This window comes from Haliotis cracherodii, unplaced genomic scaffold (assembly GCF_022045235.1).
Source record: "Haliotis cracherodii isolate W230 unplaced genomic scaffold, xgHalCrac1.p SCAF_1, whole genome shotgun sequence".
Taxonomy (NCBI): domain Eukaryota; kingdom Metazoa; phylum Mollusca; class Gastropoda; order Lepetellida; family Haliotidae; genus Haliotis; species Haliotis cracherodii.
This window is the reverse complement of record NW_027266264.1, coordinates 80567455-80590578: the sequence shown is the minus strand read 5'-3', so window position 1 is coordinate 80590578 and position 23124 is coordinate 80567455. Positions and strand designations below refer to the sequence as shown.

The 23124-nt window shown below is 42.6% G+C and overlaps 3 protein-coding genes across 3 annotated transcripts; all 3 read right to left on the bottom strand.

Annotated features, from left to right (window-relative positions):
- Positions 1-449: 449 nt before the first annotated feature.
- On the bottom strand, positions 450-5610 carry LOC139443438 (uncharacterized). The gene is made up of 3 exons (XM_071224458.1): positions 5486-5610; positions 2077-2280; positions 450-787 (listed from the first exon to the last, which is right to left on the bottom strand). The coding sequence occupies exons 1-3, from the start codon at positions 5550-5552 to the stop codon at positions 594-596; spliced, it is 465 nt and encodes a 154-aa protein (XP_071080559.1). The 5' UTR covers positions 5553-5610; the 3' UTR covers positions 450-593.
- Positions 5611-10253: 4643 nt separating this feature from the next.
- LOC139443341 (uncharacterized) lies at positions 10254-13318 on the bottom strand. Its single transcript, XM_071224358.1, has 3 exons — positions 13154-13318; positions 11855-12061; positions 10254-11332 (listed from the first exon to the last, which is right to left on the bottom strand). The coding sequence occupies exons 1-3, from the start codon at positions 13218-13220 to the stop codon at positions 11148-11150; spliced, it is 459 nt and encodes a 152-aa protein (XP_071080459.1). The 5' UTR covers positions 13221-13318; the 3' UTR covers positions 10254-11147.
- A 5317-nt stretch (positions 13319-18635) lies between these two features.
- LOC139469489 (uncharacterized) lies at positions 18636-22421 on the bottom strand. The gene is made up of 3 exons (XM_071251677.1): positions 22227-22421; positions 19916-20122; positions 18636-19016 (listed from the first exon to the last, which is right to left on the bottom strand). The coding sequence occupies exons 1-3, from the start codon at positions 22291-22293 to the stop codon at positions 18838-18840; spliced, it is 453 nt and encodes a 150-aa protein (XP_071107778.1). The 5' UTR covers positions 22294-22421; the 3' UTR covers positions 18636-18837.
- Between the last annotated feature and the right edge of the window lie 703 nt (positions 22422-23124).

Here is a 23124-nt window from a genome sequence, read left to right as displayed (position 1 = left end):
ATCTGTAAGACACTCTTTAAAGATTTTGTATTGAAAACACATGGCTTAACAGAAGGGAGAGTGATCTTCAGCAACCAATGATCATCGTAAGAAGCGACTAGAGGCATCGGGTTGTCAGGCTCGCTGACTTGATTAATGCATACGCGTGAATGCGCAAATGCGTAGATCAATGTTTATAATGTTAATCACTGCATTTTCTGGTCCAGACTCGATTGTTTACAGACCGCCGTCATATAGCTGAAATATTGCCGAGTGTTGCGTTAAACAACAAACAAACAATTCAACAAATCACTTGTCCAGGACGTGATTAGAATAAATTAGTATACAAAAATAACACCACAATACAGAGGTACCATATAATTCGATTTTTTTCGAATAGCTTTGTTACAAAGTAATGTTAAGGAACGAAAACACGAAAATATTGATTGACAATTTTATTCATCCTCTTGTTGTTTTAATCTGTTTTTGAACCATATTAATGCAATGCAGTTTGGCGAAACATATACTAACTTCTGTCAATGACATCCCCGTGAGATAGCCATTAGCTGGCCAGGGAGAGATAGTTGCAAGCGCTGAGGGTGCAGCTGGTGTAGTTACTGAGGTTGTTGGGCCATGTATTCACATCCCTGTTTTTCTGGAATGTCAGGATACTCTTTGGGGTGGACACACACGAGCAGATCGTTGCTGTAGTAGGTTCCCTCGCCGCATTGGTACTGGTACTCCAAACCGTTGGCACAGGTGATGAATTGGCTGCAGTCCTCCGGTAGAGAACCAGTCGAAGCACACCCTGGAAAAAGAACACAAAACTGCAGCATGACAACCCGATCTAGTTAAATCGCCGGCACAGGTTGAATGAAACTAGTCATGAGTCCCTCTGGCAGTAGTGCTAGTAGTAGTAGTAGTAATAGTAGTAGTAGTAGTAGTAGTTGAGGTAGTAGTAGTAGTAGTAGTAGTAGTAGTAAGTGAGTATGGTTTTACGCCGCTTATAGCAATATTCCAGCAATATCACGGCGGGGGACGCCAGAAATTCACACATTGTACCCATGTCGGGAATCGAACCCGGGTCTTCGGCGTGACGTAGTGGAGGTAGTAGTAGCGGTAGTAGTAGTAGTAGTAGTAGTAGTAGTAGCAGCTGTAGTAGTAGTACTGGAGGTAGTGGTAGTAGTAGTACTAGTAGTATTAAATGTGGTAGTAATAGTAGTAAGGGAGGTAGTGGTAGTAGTAGCAGAAGCAGCAGCAGTAGTAGTAGTAGTAGTGGAGGTAGTAGTAGTAGTAGTAGTAGTAATGGAGGTAGTAGTAGTAGTGGAGGTAGTAGTAGTAGTAGTAGTAGTAGTGGAGGTAGTAGTAGTAGCAGTAGTAGTAGTAGTAGTAGTAGTAGTGGAGGTAGTAGTAGTAGCAGTAGTAGTAGTAGTAGTGGAGGTAGTAGTAGTAGTAGTAGTAGTAATGGAGGTAGTAGTAGTAGTGGAGGTAGTAGTAGTAGTAGTAGTAGTAGTGGAGGTAGTAGTAGTAGCAGTAGTAGTAGTAGTAGTAGTAGTAGTGGAGGTAGTAGTAGTAGTAGTAGTAGTAGTAGTAGTAGTAGTAGTAGTCGATGTAGTAGTAGTAAATGTAGTAGTAGTGGAGTTGCAGGTAGTGGTAGTGGTTGTAGCAGCAGTAGTAGTAGAAGTATTTGTGGTGGTGGTAGTAGTAGTAGTGGCCCGTGAAGATCTGGGGTAGAATAGGTCTTCAGCAACCCATCCTTGCCGTAGAAGGCGTCTATGCCTGTCGTAAGAGGCGACTAACGGGATCGGGTGGTCAGGCTCGCTGACTTGGTTGATGCATAAAATCGTATCCCAATGGCGTGGAACGATGCTCATGATATCAATCACTGGATTGTCTGGTCCAGACTCGATTATTTACAGACCGCCGGCATATAGCGGAATTATTGCTGAGTGCGGCGTTAAAAGACAAACCAACCAACCAAGAAGTAGTAGTAGTAGTAGTAGTAGTAGTAGTAGTAGTAGTAGGGTACAGTAGTCGTAATACGATAGTAAACGTAGCTGTTAAAGTTAGAAATTGTAGTTGTGCTTGTGAACGCACCGTCCGGAGTTCCTGATCTGCCTTCGATGCATTCCGTTGCATCACAATCGCCGGTTGTTGAGTTGAACATGGTGCCCCCAGCGCAGGGCATCGGACCATAGATGAGGTAGTCCCAGCACTGGAGGAACTCTTTGCAAGACTTGCCGTTGGCCATTACGTTCCCTTTGCCGTCAGGCATCTCATCGCAACGGGGATCCGAAACCCCTGAAAGTAAACACGATGCATAGTACAGGATAGTGTTCTCCACTCACTCTCTCTGGCGGCCTCTACAGAAAGAATATGCGACTGGCTCTAACGATACTATACAGGCCTGTTTCTGAAGATACTATATACGATTGGCTCTGAAGAAACTATACGAATTGCTCCGAAGAAACTATATACGGCTCGCTCGGAAGAAACTGAATACGAATTGCTCCGAAGAAACTATATACGACTGGCTCTGAAGGATTTATATACGACTGGTAGATTTCATTTGCCGGAACATGAAATAGTCACTGGGGGCTAAGTCTGGGCTGTAGGGTGGGTGATTTAACTGTACAGCTCAGACCTAGCCCCCAGTGACGATCTCCTGTTCCAGCAAATGAAATCTGCCCTACGTGGAAGACGCTTCCAGGATGACGAGGACATAAAGGCTGCCACAGAGGCGTGGTTAGAGGGCCAATCTGCGGATTTCTATAAAAGTGGTATTAAAATGGAATAAGTGTATTGAGATGAATGGAGATTATATTGAAAAATAAAAGTCAAAAGATATTCTGCGACTTGGTCTTATATTGAAGTTGCAAAACTTATTGAACGCCCCTCGTATATACAGTATATCCTGAGGTTAATTATGTGATTGGATACTGGGGATGTTTTACTTATACTTACCCCCATCAAGTATGTCACCGTATGTACTGGGGACACATTCTACTCAAGTTACCCCACAAGTATGTCACCGTATGTACTGGGTGCACATTCTACTCAAGTTACCCCACAAGCATGTCACCGTGTGTACTGGGGACACATTCTACTCAAGTTACCCCACAAGTATGTCACCGTATGTACTGGGTACACATTCTACTCAAGTTACCCCACAAGTATGTCACCGTATGTACTGGTGTACACATTCTACTCAAGTTACCCCACAAGTATATAACCGCGTGTACTGGGTACACATTCTACTCAAGTTACCCCACAAGTATATAACCGTTTGTACTGGGTACACATTCTACTCAAGTTACCTCACAAGTATATAACCGTTTGTACTGGGTATATGTTCTACTCAAGTTACCTCACAAGTATGTAACCGCATGTATTGGGTACAAATTCTACTCCATGTACCCCACAAGTACATAACCGCATATATTGGGCACACATTCTACTCAAGTTACCCCTCACAAGTATATAACCGTTTGTACAGGGTACACATTCTACTCAAGTTACCCCTCACAAGTGTGTAACTGTATGTACTGGGTACACATTCTACTCAAGTTACCTCACAAGTATATAACCACGTGTTCCGTGTACACATTCTACTCAAGCTACCCCACAAGTATATAACCATATGTACAGGGCACACATTCTACTCAAGTTACCTCACAAGTATATAACCGCGTGTACTGGGCACACATTCTACTCAAGTTACCCAACAAGTATATAACCATGTGTACTGGGCACACATTCTACTCAAGTTACCTCACAAGTATATAACCGCGTGTACTGGGCACACATTCTACTCAAGTTACCCAACAAGTATATAACCATGTGTACTGGGCACACATTCTACTCAAGTTACCTCACAAGTATATATAACCGCGTGTACTGGGCACACATTTTACTCAAGTTATCATGTGTACTGGGTGCACATTCTACTCAAGTTACCCCACAAGTATATAACCGCGTGCACTGGGCACACATTCTACTCATTTAACTCACAAGTATATAACCGCGTGTACAGGGTACACATTCTACTCAAGTTACTCCACAAGTGTATAACCGTTTTCACTGGGTACAAATTCTACTCAAATCACCTCACAGATTTATATTCGTGTTGAAAGGGAACCTATTCTATCCAAAAACATTCCAGAACTAGATAAGAAGGAATACTTTTGATTTATTCAAGTCATTCTACAAAAAAAAAGATACAAAATTCTACGACCAATTCAACTTCGAACCGTTCATTGCTTTGGCTGAAACAAGAATTGCTTTGTTGAGAGTGATGGAAGAGAAAGGTGACACGCCAGGCTTCAATGTCTCCCATCATAGTAGCCCCAAAATGCAATGAAGTGGTGAGGTTTAGCATCAAATTATGGAGTTAGAATTTAATTAGTACTGACTCTAACTCCTGAAGTGAAACATATTTCTACTATGCTTGTCGAAAGAGGGGACTAACGGGACCGGCTGGTCAGGCTTGCTGACTTGGGTGATGATGCATGCCATCGTATTCCAATTGCATGGATCGATGTTCATTATGTCAATCACTGGATTGTCTGGTTCAGACTCGATTATTTACAGACAGCCGTCAAATAGCTGGAATATTGTTGAGTGCGGCGTTAAACAACAAACAAGGATCTTACTGATGTGTGATTAATTAGGTGAGGTGAAATGGAGTTTAAAGTCACGTTCAAGATTATGTTTAAATTAAAGACACAGATGAATAGGTTGCAAGTTCAAACTGGCCATATCATCTTGTCATCATGCTTATCTGTGCCATCACCGCCTTCTTGGTCTGGTGAATAGCGTGTCTGTCCGGAAAGAGGAAGGTCGGTGTTCGATCCCCGGCAGCGTGATACAAATACACGTTAAAAGATGTCACTCTGCCTAGCGTTCGATAACACTGTTTAATCCTCAGTAATACCGTTCATGTAGACCATAACTGGAAGAACTAACACAAGGACACCAATTAAAACCCTTCTTCCTGCACCAAATATCTATTAAATTAGCAAGGCCTCTGCATGCACCAAGTCAATGCCTTGAGACACATCACCGACAAGTATCCCAGTATCCCAAACGGTGGCAACAGCCGAAGGGTTGCTATTAAATGTAACAAAACATGCCCGAGTTCTTATTCTGCATAAACTATTGAGTTCAAATGCGGCCCGTAGATGGAGAAATATACATGAAATATCAAGAATGACCAGGGAATTTGAATGCATATCACATACAACGCATACACAGCTGGCAAACGTTATTTCCTTCTTAACTATCGCATTACCGATGCAAACCACGTGCATACATATTGTTTAATAATAATAATAATAATAATAATAATAATAATAATAATGACGACTCGGTCGACGTCTGTTGAACAGGGCAAGCCATCTCTATCTAAATCCGTTTAACACTGACGTCGGTGTAGCGTTAAGGCAACGTCAACAGGCTGATGTAACGTTGACAGTTTACTTAACACACCAAGGGGAGAACTACTTACCCATCTGTCCGTCAATAGCGAGGACAAGTCCCAGAAGAGCAATACCGATACCAGAGAATTTCAACATCTTGTATAAATTCTGTTGCGTATAGAGACGAGGAATCCGGTTAACGTGTGTATGTGAAAACTCCAAAAGCAGAACTGCCGAAATGCTGCGAGACCCGTCTATTATAGGGGCACATGGAACAGGTGCCCTCCCCTTATGTAAATGTCTACTTATGAGAATGTGACTAAAAGCCACTGCATGAATATTCCCCGGATTGTAATTTGTCCAAAGTATTTTGGTTGTAATGAAACAGACCCGAGGTTTTGCGTTGTTTGGTCACGCTCCTTGTGTACGGCATGCAGCGAGGCATACTTGGGAAGCTGAAGGAATGATGGGAACGTATATGGTGGAACAGTAACATTCTCCTGCAACGTCATAGGAATGGCAAGAAAATCGAAGTAAATGTTGAACTGAATTAAAACTAGTTTTGTATAGCGGATTACAACGAGACAAATATCAAAGTACATTAATGACACTGGGTGCAGTGTATTGGTGAGGACGTGAATAGGTCAGCGTGGAGGGTTTAATGTATGGGAAGTGTAAACTACATATGTAACCTCGCCCTGTGTGTATATGCCAGGCTGTTTAGGTAGATCCGGGATGCTGGTTGACTGTAAGAGATTCGCGGGGAGACATTTTGGAAGAAAGGGGGCAATGTGAGGTGAGAGAGAATAGATAACAATATCGAAAGAGCTAAACAGACAAACCGAGGTAAAATATCGAGTGTGGAGAGAGGAGAGGGAGAGAAGGAGAGAGAGAAGAGAGACCGAGCTATAGAGAGTGGGAGAAAGAGGAGAGATAGCGAGAGCTACACAGAGTGAGAAGGAGAGAGAGAGAGGAGAAAGAGAGAGCTACAGAGAGAGTGAAAGAAAGGTGAAAGATAGCTACAGAGGGCGAGAGCGAGAGAGAGCGAAGGAGAGAGGAGAGATAAAGAGCTACAGAGAGAGTGAAAGAGATAGGAGAGAGAGAGAGCGAAGGTGAGACAGAGAGAGCTACAGAGTGAGAGAGAGCTAAAGAGAGAGATAGAGAGGAGATATAGAGAGAGCTACACAGAGAGAGAAGGAGAGAGAGAGGAGAGGGGGCGAGTGAGATAGCCGAACGGAGAGGAGTGGCTGGTAAAATCTAATTGAACTATTTCGTACCAACTCATTAACTGTCATACAGCGATCATATTCACAGAGAGAACGGGAGAATGAGGGCATGCGAAATGGAAACACAAAGGAAAGTATAAGGAGGGGAGATAACTCGGGGGAAGGTGGGTGAAGTACAAGTTCTAGAACTTTTGGGGGTTGATTCCCTTTGTGGAGGTAGCCCTTTGTATCCGTTGTTAGATCTTGCTGGGAGGGTGGAGGTAGCCCTTTGTATCCGTTGTTAGATCTTGCTGGGCGGGTGGAGGTAGCCCTTTGTATCCGTTGTTAGATCTTGCTGGGCGGGTGGAGGTAGCCATTTGTATCCGTTGTTAGATCTTGCTGGGTGGTTGGAGGTAGCCCTTTGTATCCGTTGTTAGATCTTGCTGGGAGGGTGGAGGTAGCCCTTTGTATCCGTTGTTAGATCTTGCTGGGTGGGTGGAGGTAACCCTTTGTGGTTGTTAACCTTCAAGCCCCTCTCAGGCAGCGTGGATTGTACACTCCCCAGGGAGCTGAGAATGATTGTCGAGTGCACACTGAACCATTGAACCGGTAGTAATAGGGCTTTGAGCACGCCCTTATGTTGTGTGGAAAAATGCGCAATATTCACTCTTCAAAAACTTAAACGCACAGGAGATAATGAGAATGTTGATTTTGTTTATTGATGAAACATTCAATACAAATGAAATATTTTGGATTGAACGATGTCAGTCACATGTTCGTTAACTGGTGTAGAAACGTCCGTTGTGTACAAACGTCTGTTTTATGTTACGTTATGGACATGAAATGCACATGAATTGCCTGGAAAGTTCCGGAAGCTAGGTAGGTAGTGCCTGCCTCAACTCTCACACATTCTTTCACACAGTTCGTCTCATGCATATTCATCGCTTTGGTACCAGTTTCTTTGTGAGGATCGCTCATCATCCCTCATTCCTTGCCTAGCCCATCTCGGAAGCTTGACCACTGTCGCCGCTGGGTGAATATATATTATTATCACTGACTTTTGCTATCACCACTGTATTTTTATTTTATTTTATTTATATTGTACAACCACTCTGTTGTTTACTGCCATTGTAATTGCTGTGAATTAATTTGTATTGATTTGTTAACTTAAATAATTGTGTAATACATTTGTTGATTGTATACCACTTGTTGGTTGTTTGTTGGTTTCACACTAAGTACTTTTACGTACAGATTTCCGGATTAACATATTGTTTCAATTCGGTTTAACGTCGCGTCCAAGATTATTGGACATTTTTAGCGACGTGCATGCACGTGTGTTTGTGTGGCTGCTTGTACTAGTCCGGACTGATGCCGATTTATAGTGTCAGCTCACTGAGATACCATGCCGCAGTTTAACACGAATACCCCACTCAGACATAGTATACTGACTCCGAGCCGACCAGTCCTTGTTTTAGCCCCTAAATGCCGAGGGCCAGACAGCGTAACAACAAGAACCATCTTTTAACGTCTTTTAGTATGACGCGGCCGGGATCGAACCCCTGACTTTCCGCTCTCCGTGCGCACGCTCTACCACTAGACATCGGAGGCGGTCGTTTGAATTCGGGAATCGAATACAGTTTGTATTAACCTGAATGCTTCCATGGATATGGGTGTTGATGATAATTCCACAAAGTCCATAAACTAAGGTTTCTAGGTAGAATGGTATTCAGGAAGGAACTAGTGTGGACTTTTCTCAACGGCAGCATGCTGTTTCCAAACAGTTACATAAAAGACATTTTCAGATGTCAAAAAGAAGCTAATAGCAGACATTTTCTAATGTCAGAGGTTGGAAGAAACGGAAGGTGAAACAGGAACCAGTATGGCTGATCACAACGTGATGAACCTCAGAGATTCACGGTCGCCTCATATCGCCATGGCAGTGAAATAAGATAAACTGACCTCCACAAACTGATCCCGTTCCGTACTTGCTCCCGTATCTTGTGAGGGAAAACCCACGGACAGTATCCACGTATTCCGAATGTGTCCACAACACCCAACAACTCATGATCAGTACTTTCCTGTTTCGTGTTGAGGTTAACAGCGCCTCGAAAAAAGACCCGGAACCCCTTCCACAAAGCGATCTTAGTGCTAAGATCGTTGGTCGTAACTCCCATACATTATCATAGGCTACGATCAACGTAGCACTAAGATCGCTTTGTGGAACGGGGCCCCGAACCTCTGGAACAAGCGGAGACTTAGACTAACATTTAGTCTATGAAATCTTATATTACACAATATCCTTCTTGACTCTAAAAAAATCTCCCTATGCTGATTTGCTAGCTAGAGCTGGCTAGACTTGCTTTTGTATGAGTTTCTAGATTATTATTTTCCATAAAATAAATATATTCCACAGTCATGGTGCAGGACTAGCAGAGACTTTCCGCCTCGCGACATCGCAAGTCTTACGTGTGGCTTTGTGTGACGGTATCGCTGGACTGGACACATGGCGACACAACCATGCATTAGAAGACCACCTGTTCTCATTACAACGTATGTGACCTCTATCGGTATCAGGAATACAGGTTTCAACGGGGTGAAGAAAAGTAATACTAGTTCATTAATAACAAAACACCAGCGACCATTTCTAGCAAAATAGCCATATTTTTAAACAGATACATATTTCTATGCTGTGATGCTAATGCCTACAAAAGCTTGTTTTCATTAAATTAACTAACAACAGAAGCACTCTCTTTTTATGTTTAATGTTTGTCAAGTTATATTAAATGCGGTGTGATAGACAATGCGTCTGCTCCACACACAGTAAATCCGGGTTCGATTCCAAACTAGTGCAAATTGTGTGAAGACCTTTTCTATGTCTTCCGTCGTGTCATTGCTGGGAAATGTCTAAAAACAGCGTAAAACAATATTCACTCACTCTATATATTCAGAATGAATTCAGCAGTTCGACAGCAGTAGTTGTTTTTAGTACATTATATATGTCAAAATGGATATAAAAGTTCAGTTTTCGATGTTCACTGATGGAAATGTCGCTGGTTAGAAGATTCTAATGAGTTTGTTTATGAAGGCTGTTGGTGGATGTTAATACACAATTTAGATTCTGTGACACACAATACAGATGCTCATACCCCGACTAGTATGGAAATGTTTTTGTCGCTTTTTGATTGTGCATAAGAGTCAGAACCTTTTGACAGATTAGCAAAATGGAAACAAGGGAATGTGGTCAAGAAGTTTAACTTCAGCTTCAGGTATACCTCAAACTGATGTGCTCAATAATTATCAAATATACAATTCCCCTCCACTCATTGACCCACCTGAGCTAGAAATATGAGACAAGTGAAACTGACACATCTGATTCATACTTAGATCTACAATTATCATCTACAACACTGTATGACAAGAGAGGTGACTTCATCTTTCCAATATGTCGAGCAATATTCCAGCAGCTCCAGCCTTTGATGTCTACATTTTACAACCTTTGAGTTACAATGGAACATGCTCTTTCTACCAAGATTACAAATAGCGTCTTTCGTCTCAAAAGTTGTATGATAAAGGTTACAACATTCAAGACAACAGAAGGCATGGTTGGAAATTGAAAAACTATTTTGGATGAAAAGACAGACAAAATAGTAAATAAATAATTAATCTTTTAATCTTATTGTTTATTTGTAACATCATTTTAATGCGTTTATGAAGCGTTATTGTTATGTTTCAATAAGTAATACATGCAATACTATATCTACCCCAACCTTGAATGATCGTCCTCATAAACACTGGTCATCGGCAACACGATAGTTACTAGCAGAGTAGATGCAGGTGCTGCAGTTGTTGTAGATGTAGTTGCTGCAGTTGTTGTAGATGTAGTTGCTGCAGTTGTCGTGGCTGTGGTTACTAGGGGTTGTAGATGTAGGTGCTGCAGTCATCGTGGCTGCGGTTACTAGGGGTTGTAGATGTAGTTGCTGCAGTTGTCGCGGCTGCGGTTACTAGGGTTGTAGATGTAGGTGCTGCAGTTGTCGTGGCTGTGGTTACTAGGGGTTGTAGATGTAGGTGCTGCAGTTGTCGCGGCTGCAGTTACTAGGGTTGTAGATGTAGGTGCTGCAGTTGTCGTGGCTGCGGTTACTAGGGGTTGTAGATGTAGGTGCTGCAGTTGTCGCGGCTGCGGTTACTAGGGGTTGTAGATGTAGGTGCTGCAGTTGTCGCGGCTGCGGTTACTAGGGTTGTAGATGTAGGTGCTGCAGTCATCGTGGCTGCGGTTACTAGGGGTTGTAGATGTAGTTGCTGCAGTTGTCGGGGCTGCGGTTACTAGGGTTGTAGATGTAGTTGCTGCAGTTGTCGTGGCAGCGGTTACTAGGGGTTGTAGATGTAGTTGCTGCAGTTGTCGGGGCTGCGGTTACTAGGGGTTGTAGATGTAGTTGCTGCAGTTGTCGTGGCAGCGGTTACTAGGGGTTGTAGATGTAGGTGCTTCAGTCGTGGCTGCGGTTACTAGGAGTTGTAGATGTAGGTGCTGCAGTTGTCGTGGCAGCGGTTACTAGATGTTGTAGACGCATCCCTGGTTCCGTGGCACACCAGGGTACTCTTTGGGGTTGACGCACACGAGTAGTTCGTTGTGGTAGTAGGTTCCCTCGCCACATTGGAAAGTGTATGAGATATGGAACGTGTTGAAACAGATGTTGAAGCGGGTACAATCTTCCGCCAGAGAACCCGGTTGACAGTCTGTTCAAAAAAGAGTATGATGTGACCTGAAAGTCTTCGCATAGCTTTTACAGTAAATTAGAATGTTATAATGTCGGCCTGCACATGTGACCGATGCTGTTAATGACCAATAAATATTTCACCTTAAATCTGTGTCATGAACATAGCTGACAAACAAGACAATGAGTGAGTGAGTGAGTTGGGTTTAACGCCGAATTTAACAGTCTTCCAGTTATATCGCGGCGTGTCAGCTTAATGTGGGAGGAAAGCCCGAATGCAGGTCTCGGACGTTTACCACTCCGGTGAAACATTGCACGGGTATGGTGCCTACAAACCTAGAAACACAACTCTACAACTGTGCGCGGCGAATCGCGGCGCCTTAGACGACTAGACGATTAGTACAAGTAGCGTAGTTGTTGCTGTAGCAGCAGTTCTGTTGTTCCAGTGTAACTGGTTGTCGTTATGATGCTGTTGATAATAGTTGTGATATTTGTAGTCACAGTGGTAGTTGTGACCAAGAGGTAACAATAGTTGAGCACTAACCATATTGAGACAGAACGCTTCTATCGAAGCATTCCACCGCATCACACATGCCAGTGTCTGGATTGAAGATGGAGCCGCCAGCACAGGGCATGGGTTCGTAAGCGATGATGAAGTTCCAGCACGAGAGGTAGTATTTACACCCCATGCCGTCCACCATGATGTTCCCTGTGCCATCCCGGAACACATCACACCGGGGATCCGGTGCCACTGCAACAAACAGGATCAGATGTAGACTTCACTGATGACTTACCCTCATCTTTGACTGCCTCTACACAACCATTGCGAGTGACTTAAAAAACACATTCTATGCACAGAACTATTCTGACTGACTCTAGACAACCATTAGGACTGACTCTACACAATCATTAGGACTGATTCTACACAACCGTTAGGACTGACTCTACACAACCATTAGGACTGAATCTACACAACCGTTAGGACTGACTCTACACAACCATTAGGACTAACTCTACATAACCTTTAGGACTAACTCAGAAACACCAGGACTGACGTCAAAGAACAATTAGGGATGCATCTACAGAACCACACCGAGGGGCCCTTATGAACCATATGAACGGACTCTATTGAACATAATGACTGGCTCTATTTACCCAGTAGGGCTCACTAAGTAGGGTCCTAAGTATAGGTAAGAGCAACAGGAGTTGGAGCCTAATCGCATGTATAAATTGCATATTTGCCCTGGGACGTGCATTTCATCACTCGAGCAGCCACAGGCACAGGGAACATATTTCACGTGCATCACACAGTGACGATATCTTTTAAAATAAGGTCAACATGATAATTCTGTTTGAACATTTTAGGTGCTAAGGTTCTTTGAATGTTCGCCATTGTTTAAACAGGTGAGAGCATGCGTACCCTGCATTGGCATCCTCAGCCCTCCCCCCTCTAACCTATACTCACAACCGCAGTATCAGTTATTGGTAGTCAAGTTTTACCCACCTTGATTCCTCAATCATGCTAAGGGCAGTCGGGTAGCCTGGTGGTTAAAGCGTTCGCTCGTCACGCCGAAGACCCGGGTTCGATTCCCGACATGGGTACAATGTGTGAAGCCCATTTCTGGTGTCCCCCACCGTGATATTGCTGGAATATTGCTAAAAGCGGCGTAAAACCATACTCACTCACTCACTCACTCAATCATGCTAACGTGTTACCTTTTACGCATAGGTTCAACGCACAACGACAACGAATCTGTTCAACAAGGTAACGCATCTCTGTCTACAACCGTTTAACAATGGCGTCGTTGAGCGTTAAGGCAACTCCAGGTGAAGAATCACTTACCTCTTTGTCCGTCAATAGCGAGGACAAGTCCCAGAAGAGCAATACCGATACCAGAGAATTTCAACATCTTGTATAAACTCTGTTGTTTAAAAAGGTGACGAATCGGTTTGACGTGTAGATGTGAATACTCCAAAAGCAGAACTGCCGAAATGCTGTGAGACCTGTTTATTATAGGGGCACGTGGAACAGCACTCCCCTTATGTAAATGACTACTTGTGAAAATGTGACTTCGAAATGTCTTTTGTCTGAAGTATGCTGCATCTTGTAGAAAAATGTACAAGTCTTTTAAGTTGTTTGATCGTGCTATGTGTCGACGACTTGTAGCAATGTATATTTGTCGAGTTTATGGGATGATCGGAATGTACATTGTGGAACCATTTCACACACGGTGACATTCTTCGGTAACGTCATCAGACATGGCAAGACAATCGGAGCAAATGTTGAACCGAATAAAAAATAGTTTTGTAGAGGATTACAACGAGATAAATATCAAAGTGAAAGAAGGATACTGGGTGCAGTGTATTTATGGAGACGTGTATAGGTCACATGGAAGGGTTTGGGTATACCCTGGATGTTGTTTGATAATAAGACATGCACGGTGGAGATAGAGCGGGGGGACAGGGATGGAGGGGGCTCAGGAAATACAGAGTATAAGGGACAGAGAGAGAGAGAAAGAGGGAGAAAGAGAGTGAGATAGAGAGAGAGAGATAGAAAGAGCGGGAGAGAGAAAGAGAGAGAGATTGGAGTCATATCACATGTTCAGAATTGAGACAGGTCAGGGGATCTTGCATGTCAGTGTAACATATTGCCATTAATAAGACAACCTGACTCATCAGTGACATTTCTCCACCGAGGTACTGAAGACGTCGGGGTTGATGTTCTGCGGACAGGTTAGTTCAACTGGCTGGGCGCCTCGGACGGAAACCGTTGATGCGTAGATGTCGTTGGATTGTCCTCGCAGATACGCCCATATGGGGATGGTACGAGCTGTGAAAGTTGCTTCCTGGAACCTGTGTCGAAGATGCGTATTTTGAATCCATATGTCTTGGCAAGGGGTTGTGTAATTATCAACTACTTGTGTTTGGAAGAGGTTGAGTGAGTGAGTGAGAATGGTTTTACGCCGTTTTTAAGCAATATTCCTGCAATATCACGGCGGGGGGCATCAGAAGAAGTCTTCACAATTTGTACCCATGCGGGAAAACAAACCTAGGTCTTCGGCTTGACGAGCAACGCTTTTACCACTAGGCTTCCCCACCGCCCCGAAGAGGATTGAAAACTTCCGTATCAAAATTGACAAAATAATCCAAACGTGCTAAGGTGGCCCATGCGTTTATTCTATGCCTGTTTCAATGATGATCACTCACGAACTGAACGTGTTGCTGGATATATTGAAACTGAGTTATACTGAGATCATTTCTGTTGGATTATTGTCACGAAGATGGACTATGGTGCATTTGTAGTTGTCGACTGAAGATGCGTCTATTGATGCGTTATAGATTACATATTGTAACAAATTTCCTGTTATATCAAGGTAATAGGTACTTCAATGTTCGCACTTACAGCCTTTTATGACAGTGGGGCAACACCCAGCCATCGCACTAATTTCAGTCATAGTACCAGCATCATGCTGTATGTTATTAGGATGACATACCTTTATGCAATGTTTTTCCAAGTTGCAGAGTCAAGTATAACAGTTAATTCAACTTGAGTCGCGTTAGTCTTGCTTACAGTCGCTATCTTGGATTTTCTGACGTCACGTTTGCGTATCATGTGACTTTAGGCCACCTATAAATAGACCTTCAAGGTTAACTTCGGCGGCGGCAGTTCTGTCTTTGACAAGGAAGGTAGTGTTCCAGGGTTTCGTCACCGCTAAGTTCTATTTATCGCATTCCAAGAGATTTTTATTGTATCACGTTTAATTTATATGCCTAAAAGTGATACTTGGTCTGAATCTGATCGTGGGTTAGTGACTATTTACCTTATGATGTCTTGTTGACGTCCGGACGTTTCGAGATTCCGACAGCGATTCTGGATTCATTCCGATGGAATATTACAAGATCGTAATTATTCAAGCATACAAGTTAGAGTTGTAGTCATCACAAGTCGCAAGTGATGTGTCGTCTGTATAAAATATTACAGTTTACAGTCTATAAAAAGATGTTTTGACGGTCGTCGATTGCCATCGCGATCGGGAGCTCCGAGGTTATTCTGACCGGATTGTTAATGTTATCAAGATGCGCGGTGATGCCGTTATAGTCATGGGGTTGCAGCTACCGATGTTTAGAATCGATCCTATAATATAGAAATTAAATATATTATATTTAATTCCAAGCTTTAACTGGGATTTGACCTACATCGCATTTTGACAGCCCTTGGAGGTGTGGCCTCATTGTTATTCATTCTGGGTCACGTGACTTCCGGAATGTATTGTTTACATTGGATGGATCCAGTTCCGGTTGCAGCCAAAGTCGTACAATTTCAAGTTTCAAAGATTATTGTACACTTTAATTGTTCAGATATATCAATCGTGGGGTACAGAGTCACGATGTCACAGACAACGGCGAGCGAGTGATGTTTCCAGTACAGTTGACAGTAGGTATCGTGTCTCCAGACCTCGAGCTAATGTATAAGATTTTTCAGTTCAGTTATTAATTAATAAACTCGTTATTGAACTTTACCTTCTTGTTGTGTGATCATTCTGTTTCGACATTCGTAACTTTGTAGATCCTTGTGATATATTTTCGCTAAACGTCGTCTCCAAGCTCTGGTATTTATTGTGTCACATATTGTGGCTGGTGCAGCGTCCATTTATATTAGTAGTTTATCCACGAGTAATTATCGGCCAGTCTTTGGCCGTTCCGTTACAATGTATAGAAAAGTCCAAGTTTAAATTCAGATGTCGAGTAGCCCCACTGCATTGCTGATGATATGCCATCAAACTTTTCGAGGAAAAACATGTTTTAACTTTCAACATCCAAGATGTTTTCTTCATCGCCCGCATATTACTGAAATCGCGTAACCTTTTTAATAAATGTTGTGTTCATCCACGGCCGTTTATTGCCAAAAGACGTTAAAAATTTGGACTTGTTGTTACCCTGCCTGGTACTCGGTATTAAGGGGATAAAACTAATTTCTCAGTGGGCTAGCACCATAAAACCGGATAAGTCGCACTCGTATTTGCAGCCACACACACCCTGCATGCGTGTCACATTATCGGTGAAGTAATGTTTAGTCCCATTTCACCTCCACCAACACCACAAGATGTTATAGCGTATGTGACATTTTAAATAAGTTTAATGATTTACAGAAGACGCAGTTGTGTTTGGGCAACGTCGGATATATTTTACTATCCAAATTAAGAAATGCACTTGTTATCATACGATAACTGTCTTAAGAATATTTTAGCTTGTTAGCATTATATACTCCTAAATGAATGAGACAAAATCCTTTCCATATTCATAAGAAATATCTGCCAAACACAGAGTCGATTGTACAATTGCGACTATATCATGAGCAAGTGTTTATGAATCATTATTTAATCGTGATGACACCAGGTGTTCACGATAAGGTGAGGGTATGCTCCCCGTCACAAACACATGCAAAGGCAAGTCAATTCTAACCTAAAAAAGACAACAGGAAAATATGGTACAAGTCAAAATATGGAACTGCGTCGGATATCAGCTTTGTCACTGATGCGTCAAAATTGGCGGCTACAGTTATAGTGGTGCTTGGTCGGCACGATTCTTTCATAGTTGTGCAGGGGCGGTCGGGTAGCCTAGTGGCTATTTGTTTGTGTTTCTGGTGTGTACAGCAAGCACCGTGGTATCCTTGGAACTAGTATGGCCCCGTGTTCTGGATGTCTACTGATGGGCACATGTGTACAAGAGCTCTGGGCCCCGTTCAACTAAGTGATAGTAGTGCTAAGATGATCTTAACTCCCACAGTTTAACACAGACTAGGAACGCTTTGCGAAACGGGGCCAAGGACCCAAAATTCCTTAATTCGGAAATGTGTTTATGTGGACGAGTTCAGTGGGAACGTAACCGTTCCTATTAACGGGGTGTCGTTGTGCTGCATCTGGTTCCTACTTTGCCTGCCCAGGGTCAAGGGTCAAGTCGGGATGCAACAGACGCACAGGTACGTCTGGTGTCACTGTCCCGTCACTGTCGTCATCAGCATTCCACAATTCCACTACGTCATCATTTATTAATTTCATAGCAAAACTGATTCCAAGTAAGGAAGTTTTATCGGGATGACAATAACAACCCCCGTGACCTACTTCTATTCTATTTTTTTATCGATGATCTTACAACCGATGATTTTGTTTAGCGATAATCGTGCAATCGACTCAGAGATTTCTTATTAATGTGAAAAGGGCTTTGTCGCTTTTATTAAATATACAACGTCAACGCTAGAGAATAATCAGTCAAAGTTAACTGCCGAAACAGAAGTTAAATGCAAAATAGGGGGGGGGAAATATATGAAAGGATGACTGAAAATCAGTGATGACACCAGGTGTTCGCGAAAAGAATTAGTACGTCCTGCTTACACGGAATGTTTTGTAAATGTCTCCTTTTAATCCCTCCATTTAGATTTTTGAATCATTCCTTTTCACAGTTTCACAGAAAAACGTTCTGACTGCACTTTGTACCACACAGTTTCCAAATACATAATATGGATGTTCATCCCCCAGTTGATGTGTGTACAGTCTTTCCCCCTGTGTGTTGGTCCTAAAGAACTAAAGGCCACTTGCCACCGAGACAAATATCACACACCCCTCTCCTCACACCCCAACTCCCCCGTACACATTGTAGGCAAAATAACAATCTTTTTATCCTGATAATAGTCAAAAGGGCAACTTGAGGTCAAAGAAATGTCACATTAGCTATGTTTATGAACATCGTTGATTCACGTCTGAAGTTTAAAGGTCATATAATGTTGAATGAAACGGCCCTGTGACAAAAACACGAATAACCAACGCTGCTATTGGATTGGTTAACAGGCATTCGAGACTCTTTGTACCATTAACTCCAGCTTCGCTAAATACGTTATTCTCATTTCATTAGTCAGATGAATAACCAGGGCAGTAGGTGCACCGACGGGATGGGGGGTACTCAACTCCTCATAGTTTAGTTTTGCCACTGTCCCTCGTGACATGGATGAATGATGGCAGGAACTATTTGTCACGTTAGGTTTCTGGCAGTGACGTGGTGCTATGCTGTCCTTGCCAATGACAATAGGACATGTTCTCTGTCCCTTGCGCTTGCGCTTTCATAGTGTTGTATTTGCTCCAGTATTTGAGTCTGGTGAATCGCCACATGCTGGAAGATACCGTCCGAATCTACCACTGAATGCGGTATGCAGTTCGGATGCCAGACACGGTTAGAAATTAAAAGACTATTTTGGGTGTAAAGTAAGACAAAACAGGAAATAATTAAATATTTCTTTTAATTTTATTGTTCAATTGTAAGATAATGTTATGGTGTTATGAAAACTGTATTGCTCTTTGTCTAAAAACAAATTACAATTCTTTGTCCACCCCATCTTAAAGGACTGTCCTCAGAAACATTTGTCATAAGCAAAAAGTGCTGCAGTTGTTGAAGATGTAGATGCTGCAGTTGTTGTGGATGTAGATGCTGCAGTTGTTGAAGATGTAGATGCTGCAGTTGTTGTGGATGCTGTTACTAGGGATTGTAGGCACATCCCTGTTCTTCTGGCAAGTCCGGGTATTCGCTGGGATTTACGCACACGAGCATTTCGTTGTGGTAGTAGGTTTGCTCGCCACATTGGAAGGTGACATTGGGAGTGTTGAAACACAAGTTGTAGCGGGAACAGTCACCCTGTAGAGCACCCTCTTGACACACTGTTCAAAATAGAGAATGAGACCTTTTGACTTTTCCGGTACTTTTACAGTACATTTGTATAAAAATGGCTTCATCATATATATGTCGGCAGCGAATACTCTTTTATACCCTGTCATTAATATTCCAACTCATTCTAGCAGCATGAAAATAATCGAGTATTGGCCTACAAACCAGTGATTGATATGATGAACAACGTAGGAGAACGATAATCAATCGTCAAGGAGACCTATTCTAACCCGGGTCCCCAAAGGGATATCTATCTTATCTAGCCATATGCTGACATCATTTATTTGGTATTTAATTAATTGAATAATGTTACGTACTACAGGCGGTAGTCAGTCAGTGGTAAAAACAGTAGTATGAGGTCGTATCGATGTCATTACTGCCGGGTGGTCAGTACGGCTGTAAGAGTTCTCCTGGTATAAGTTGTGTAGCTGTTGCAGTAGCAGTTCTGTTGTTCCAGTGTCACTAGATAATAGTTGTGATATTTGTTGTCACAGTGTGGTGAGGTGAGGTGAAATTGGGTTTAACGTCGCGTCCAAGATTATTGCACTTATATAGCGACGTGCATGCACGTGTGTGTGTGGCTGCTTGTACTAGTCCGGACTGATGCCGATTTATAGTGCTAGCTCACTGAGATACCACGCCACAGTTTAACATGAATACCCCACTCAGACAGTATACAGACAGTATACTGAGCCGACCAGTCCTTGTTTTAGCCCCTTAATGCCGAGCGCCAGACAGGGTAACAACAAGTACCATCTTTTAACGTCTTTCAGTATGACGCGGCCGGGGATCGAACCCCTGACCTTCCGCTCTCCGAGCGGACGCTCTACCACAAGACCACGGAGGCGGCCTGGTAGTTGTGACCAAAAGGTATCAGTAGTTGAGCACTAACCGTATTGAGATTGAGTGTTTCCTTCGTTGCATTCCTCCGCATCACACATGCCAGTGTCTGGGTTGAAGATCGTCCCGCCAGCACAGTGCATGGGTTCGTGATCGATGATGAAGTTCCAGCACGAGAGGTAGTATCTGCAATCCATGCCTTCCACCATGATGTTCCCTATGCCATCCCGGAACGCATCACACCGGGGATCTGGTGCCACTGCAACAAACACGATCAAATACAGCAGCTGTTGCTTACAAGTGAAGAAGTCACTGATGACTTACCCTCATCTATGACTGACTCTACACAACCATTACGAGTGACTTTAAAGAAACATTCTGACTGACTCTACACAACCATGTGGCTTGAATCTACAGAGTCATTCTAACTGACTCTACATAACCATGGGGACTGACTCTACAAAATCACTCTGGCTGACTCTACACAACCATTAGGGCTAACTCTACATATTCATTCTGCCTGACTCTACACAACCATTAGGGTTGACTCCACACAACCATTAGGACTGACTCTAAAGAATCATTCTGCCTGACTCTACACAACCATTAAGGTTGACTCCACACAACCATTAGGGCTGACTCTACAGAATCACTCTGGCTGACTCTACACAACCATTAGGATTGACTCTACAGAATCATTCTGCCTGACTCTACACAACCATTAAGGTTGACTCCACACAACCATTAGGGCTGACTCTACAGAATCACTCTGGCTGACTCTACACAACCATTAGGATTGACTCTACAGAATCATTCTGCCTGACTCTACACAACCATTAAGGTTGACTCCACACAACCATTAGGGCTGACTCTACAGAATCACTCTGGCTGACTCTACACAACCATTAGGACTGACTCTACAGAATCACTCTGCCTGACTCTACACAACCATTAGGACTGACTCTACAGAATCATTCTGCCTGACTCTACACAACCATTAGAGTTGACTCCACACAACCATTAGGGCTGACTCTACAGAATCATTCTGGCTGACTCTACACAACCATTAGGGTTGACTCCACACAACCATTAGGGCTGACTCTACAGAATCATTCTGCCTGACTCTACATAACCATTAGGGTTGACTCCACACAATCATGAGGGCTCACTCTACTTAAACAGTTTTCCTAGTTTAGAGCTCTTGAATATATTTTGAAATAAGGTGAACAAAACAAAGCTGTTAAATAGTTAAGGTGCCAAGGTACTTTGAATGTTGGCCATGATTTAAATAGGTTAGAACATTTGGACCATGGGGTATAACCTAGAGTCCTCGGCGCCCCGCTATCTAACCAATACTTAGGACTGACCCTAAAGAAAGTATTACGGCTCAACCTAAATTAACTATAATTCAGTATGACGGCCTCTGAAGAAACTATTGTGACTGAAAATTTAGTATGACGGTCTCTGAACAAAATATTGTGACTGAACAAATTTGTATGATGGTTTCTGAAGAAACTATTGTGACTGAACAATTTAGTATTACGGTCTCTGAAGAAACTATTGTGACTGAACAATTTAGTATTACGGTCTCTGAAGAAACTATTGTGACTAAACAATTTTGTTGGACGGTCTCTGAAGAAACTATTGTGACTGAACAATTTTGTAGGACGGCCTCTGAAGAAACTACGGCCTCTGAAGAAACTATTGTGACTGAACCATTTAGTATGATGATCTCTGAAGAAACTATTCTGACTGAACAATTTTGCATGACGGCCTCTGAAGAAACTATTGTGACGGAACAACATTGCATAAGAACAAACCTTTATAACGTCACTATTTCAGTATCAACAACCGATAATATTGTGTTTAATTCAAAGATGGAGTGTCAACTATTGATAATATGGTACTTAATTGCAGATGCAGTATCAATTACTGCTTACATGATATATAATTAAAGATGCAGTATCAATAACTACTAATATGATATATAATTATAGATGCAGTATCATTAACTGCTAATATGGCGTGTCGTTATAGATTCATTATCAATTAGTGATAATATAAAGTTAAGTTAAATATCAATAACTGATCGTCAAGTTTTACCCACGTCGAAGTATAGTGTTAACCAGGATCTCTCAATCATGCTAACGTTCACATTGACTGTTATCTTTTACGCGACACCGAACAAAGGAAGTCTGTTTTGATGCCTTGGTTCAACACGTTAAGATAACGAGTCTGTTCAACAAACTAGCGCATCTCTATCTACAACCGTTTAACACTGACGTCGGTGTGGCGTTAAGGCTACGTCACCAGGCTGATGTTACGCTGACAGTTTACATAAGTCCAGGTGAAGAAACACTTACCTGTTTGTCCGTCTACAGTGAAGAAAAGTCCCAGAAGAGCAATACCGATACTAGAGAACGTCAACATCTTGTATAAAACCTGTTGTTTAAAAAGGCGAAGAATCGGTTTGACGTGTAGATGTGAAAACTCCAAAAGCAGAACTGCCGAAATGCTGTGAGACCTGTTTATTATAGGGGCACGTGGAACAGGTGCACTCCCCTTTTGTAAATGACTACTTGTGAAAATGTGACTTCGAAATGTCTTTTGTCTAAAGTATGCTGCATCTTGAAAAAAACATATACAAGTGTTTTAAGTTGTTTGTTCACGTGAACGTATGCGTGAACGTCATGTAGCGAAGCTTATTTGTCGAGCTTATGGGATAAACGGAACGTATATGGTTGGACATTATAGTGAGAGAGGGAAAGATGAAAGTGGAAGTGGCTTGGGGGTGGGGGGGGGGGGTGGGGGGGTGGGGGGACACAGAGACAGAGAGGGTGAGAATGTGTGGTTGGGTGGGGGATAGAAAAGCCGATACGGACAGGAGGATAAGGTACGGGAAGAAGAGGCCACCCCGGGCACTGATAGGTAACTGGTATGTATGAACCTGAATGATTCTGTGGATATGAATGTTGATGATACATCCACAATGTATATAAAATAAGGTAAAGTTTATCATTAAATGGTATTTAGAAAGAAGGTATCATAGACTTTTCTCAACAGCAGGATGCTTTTTCCAAACATAGGTATGTAAAAGACATTTTCAAATGTCGAAGGTCCAAACGAAGCTAATAGCAGACATTTTCAGATTCCAAAGGTTGGAAACAACGGCAGGCGTAACAGGAACCAGAATAGCTGTTCATAACGTGATAAACCTCAAGGATTCACGGTCGCCTCAAATCGTCATGACAGAGATGAGAG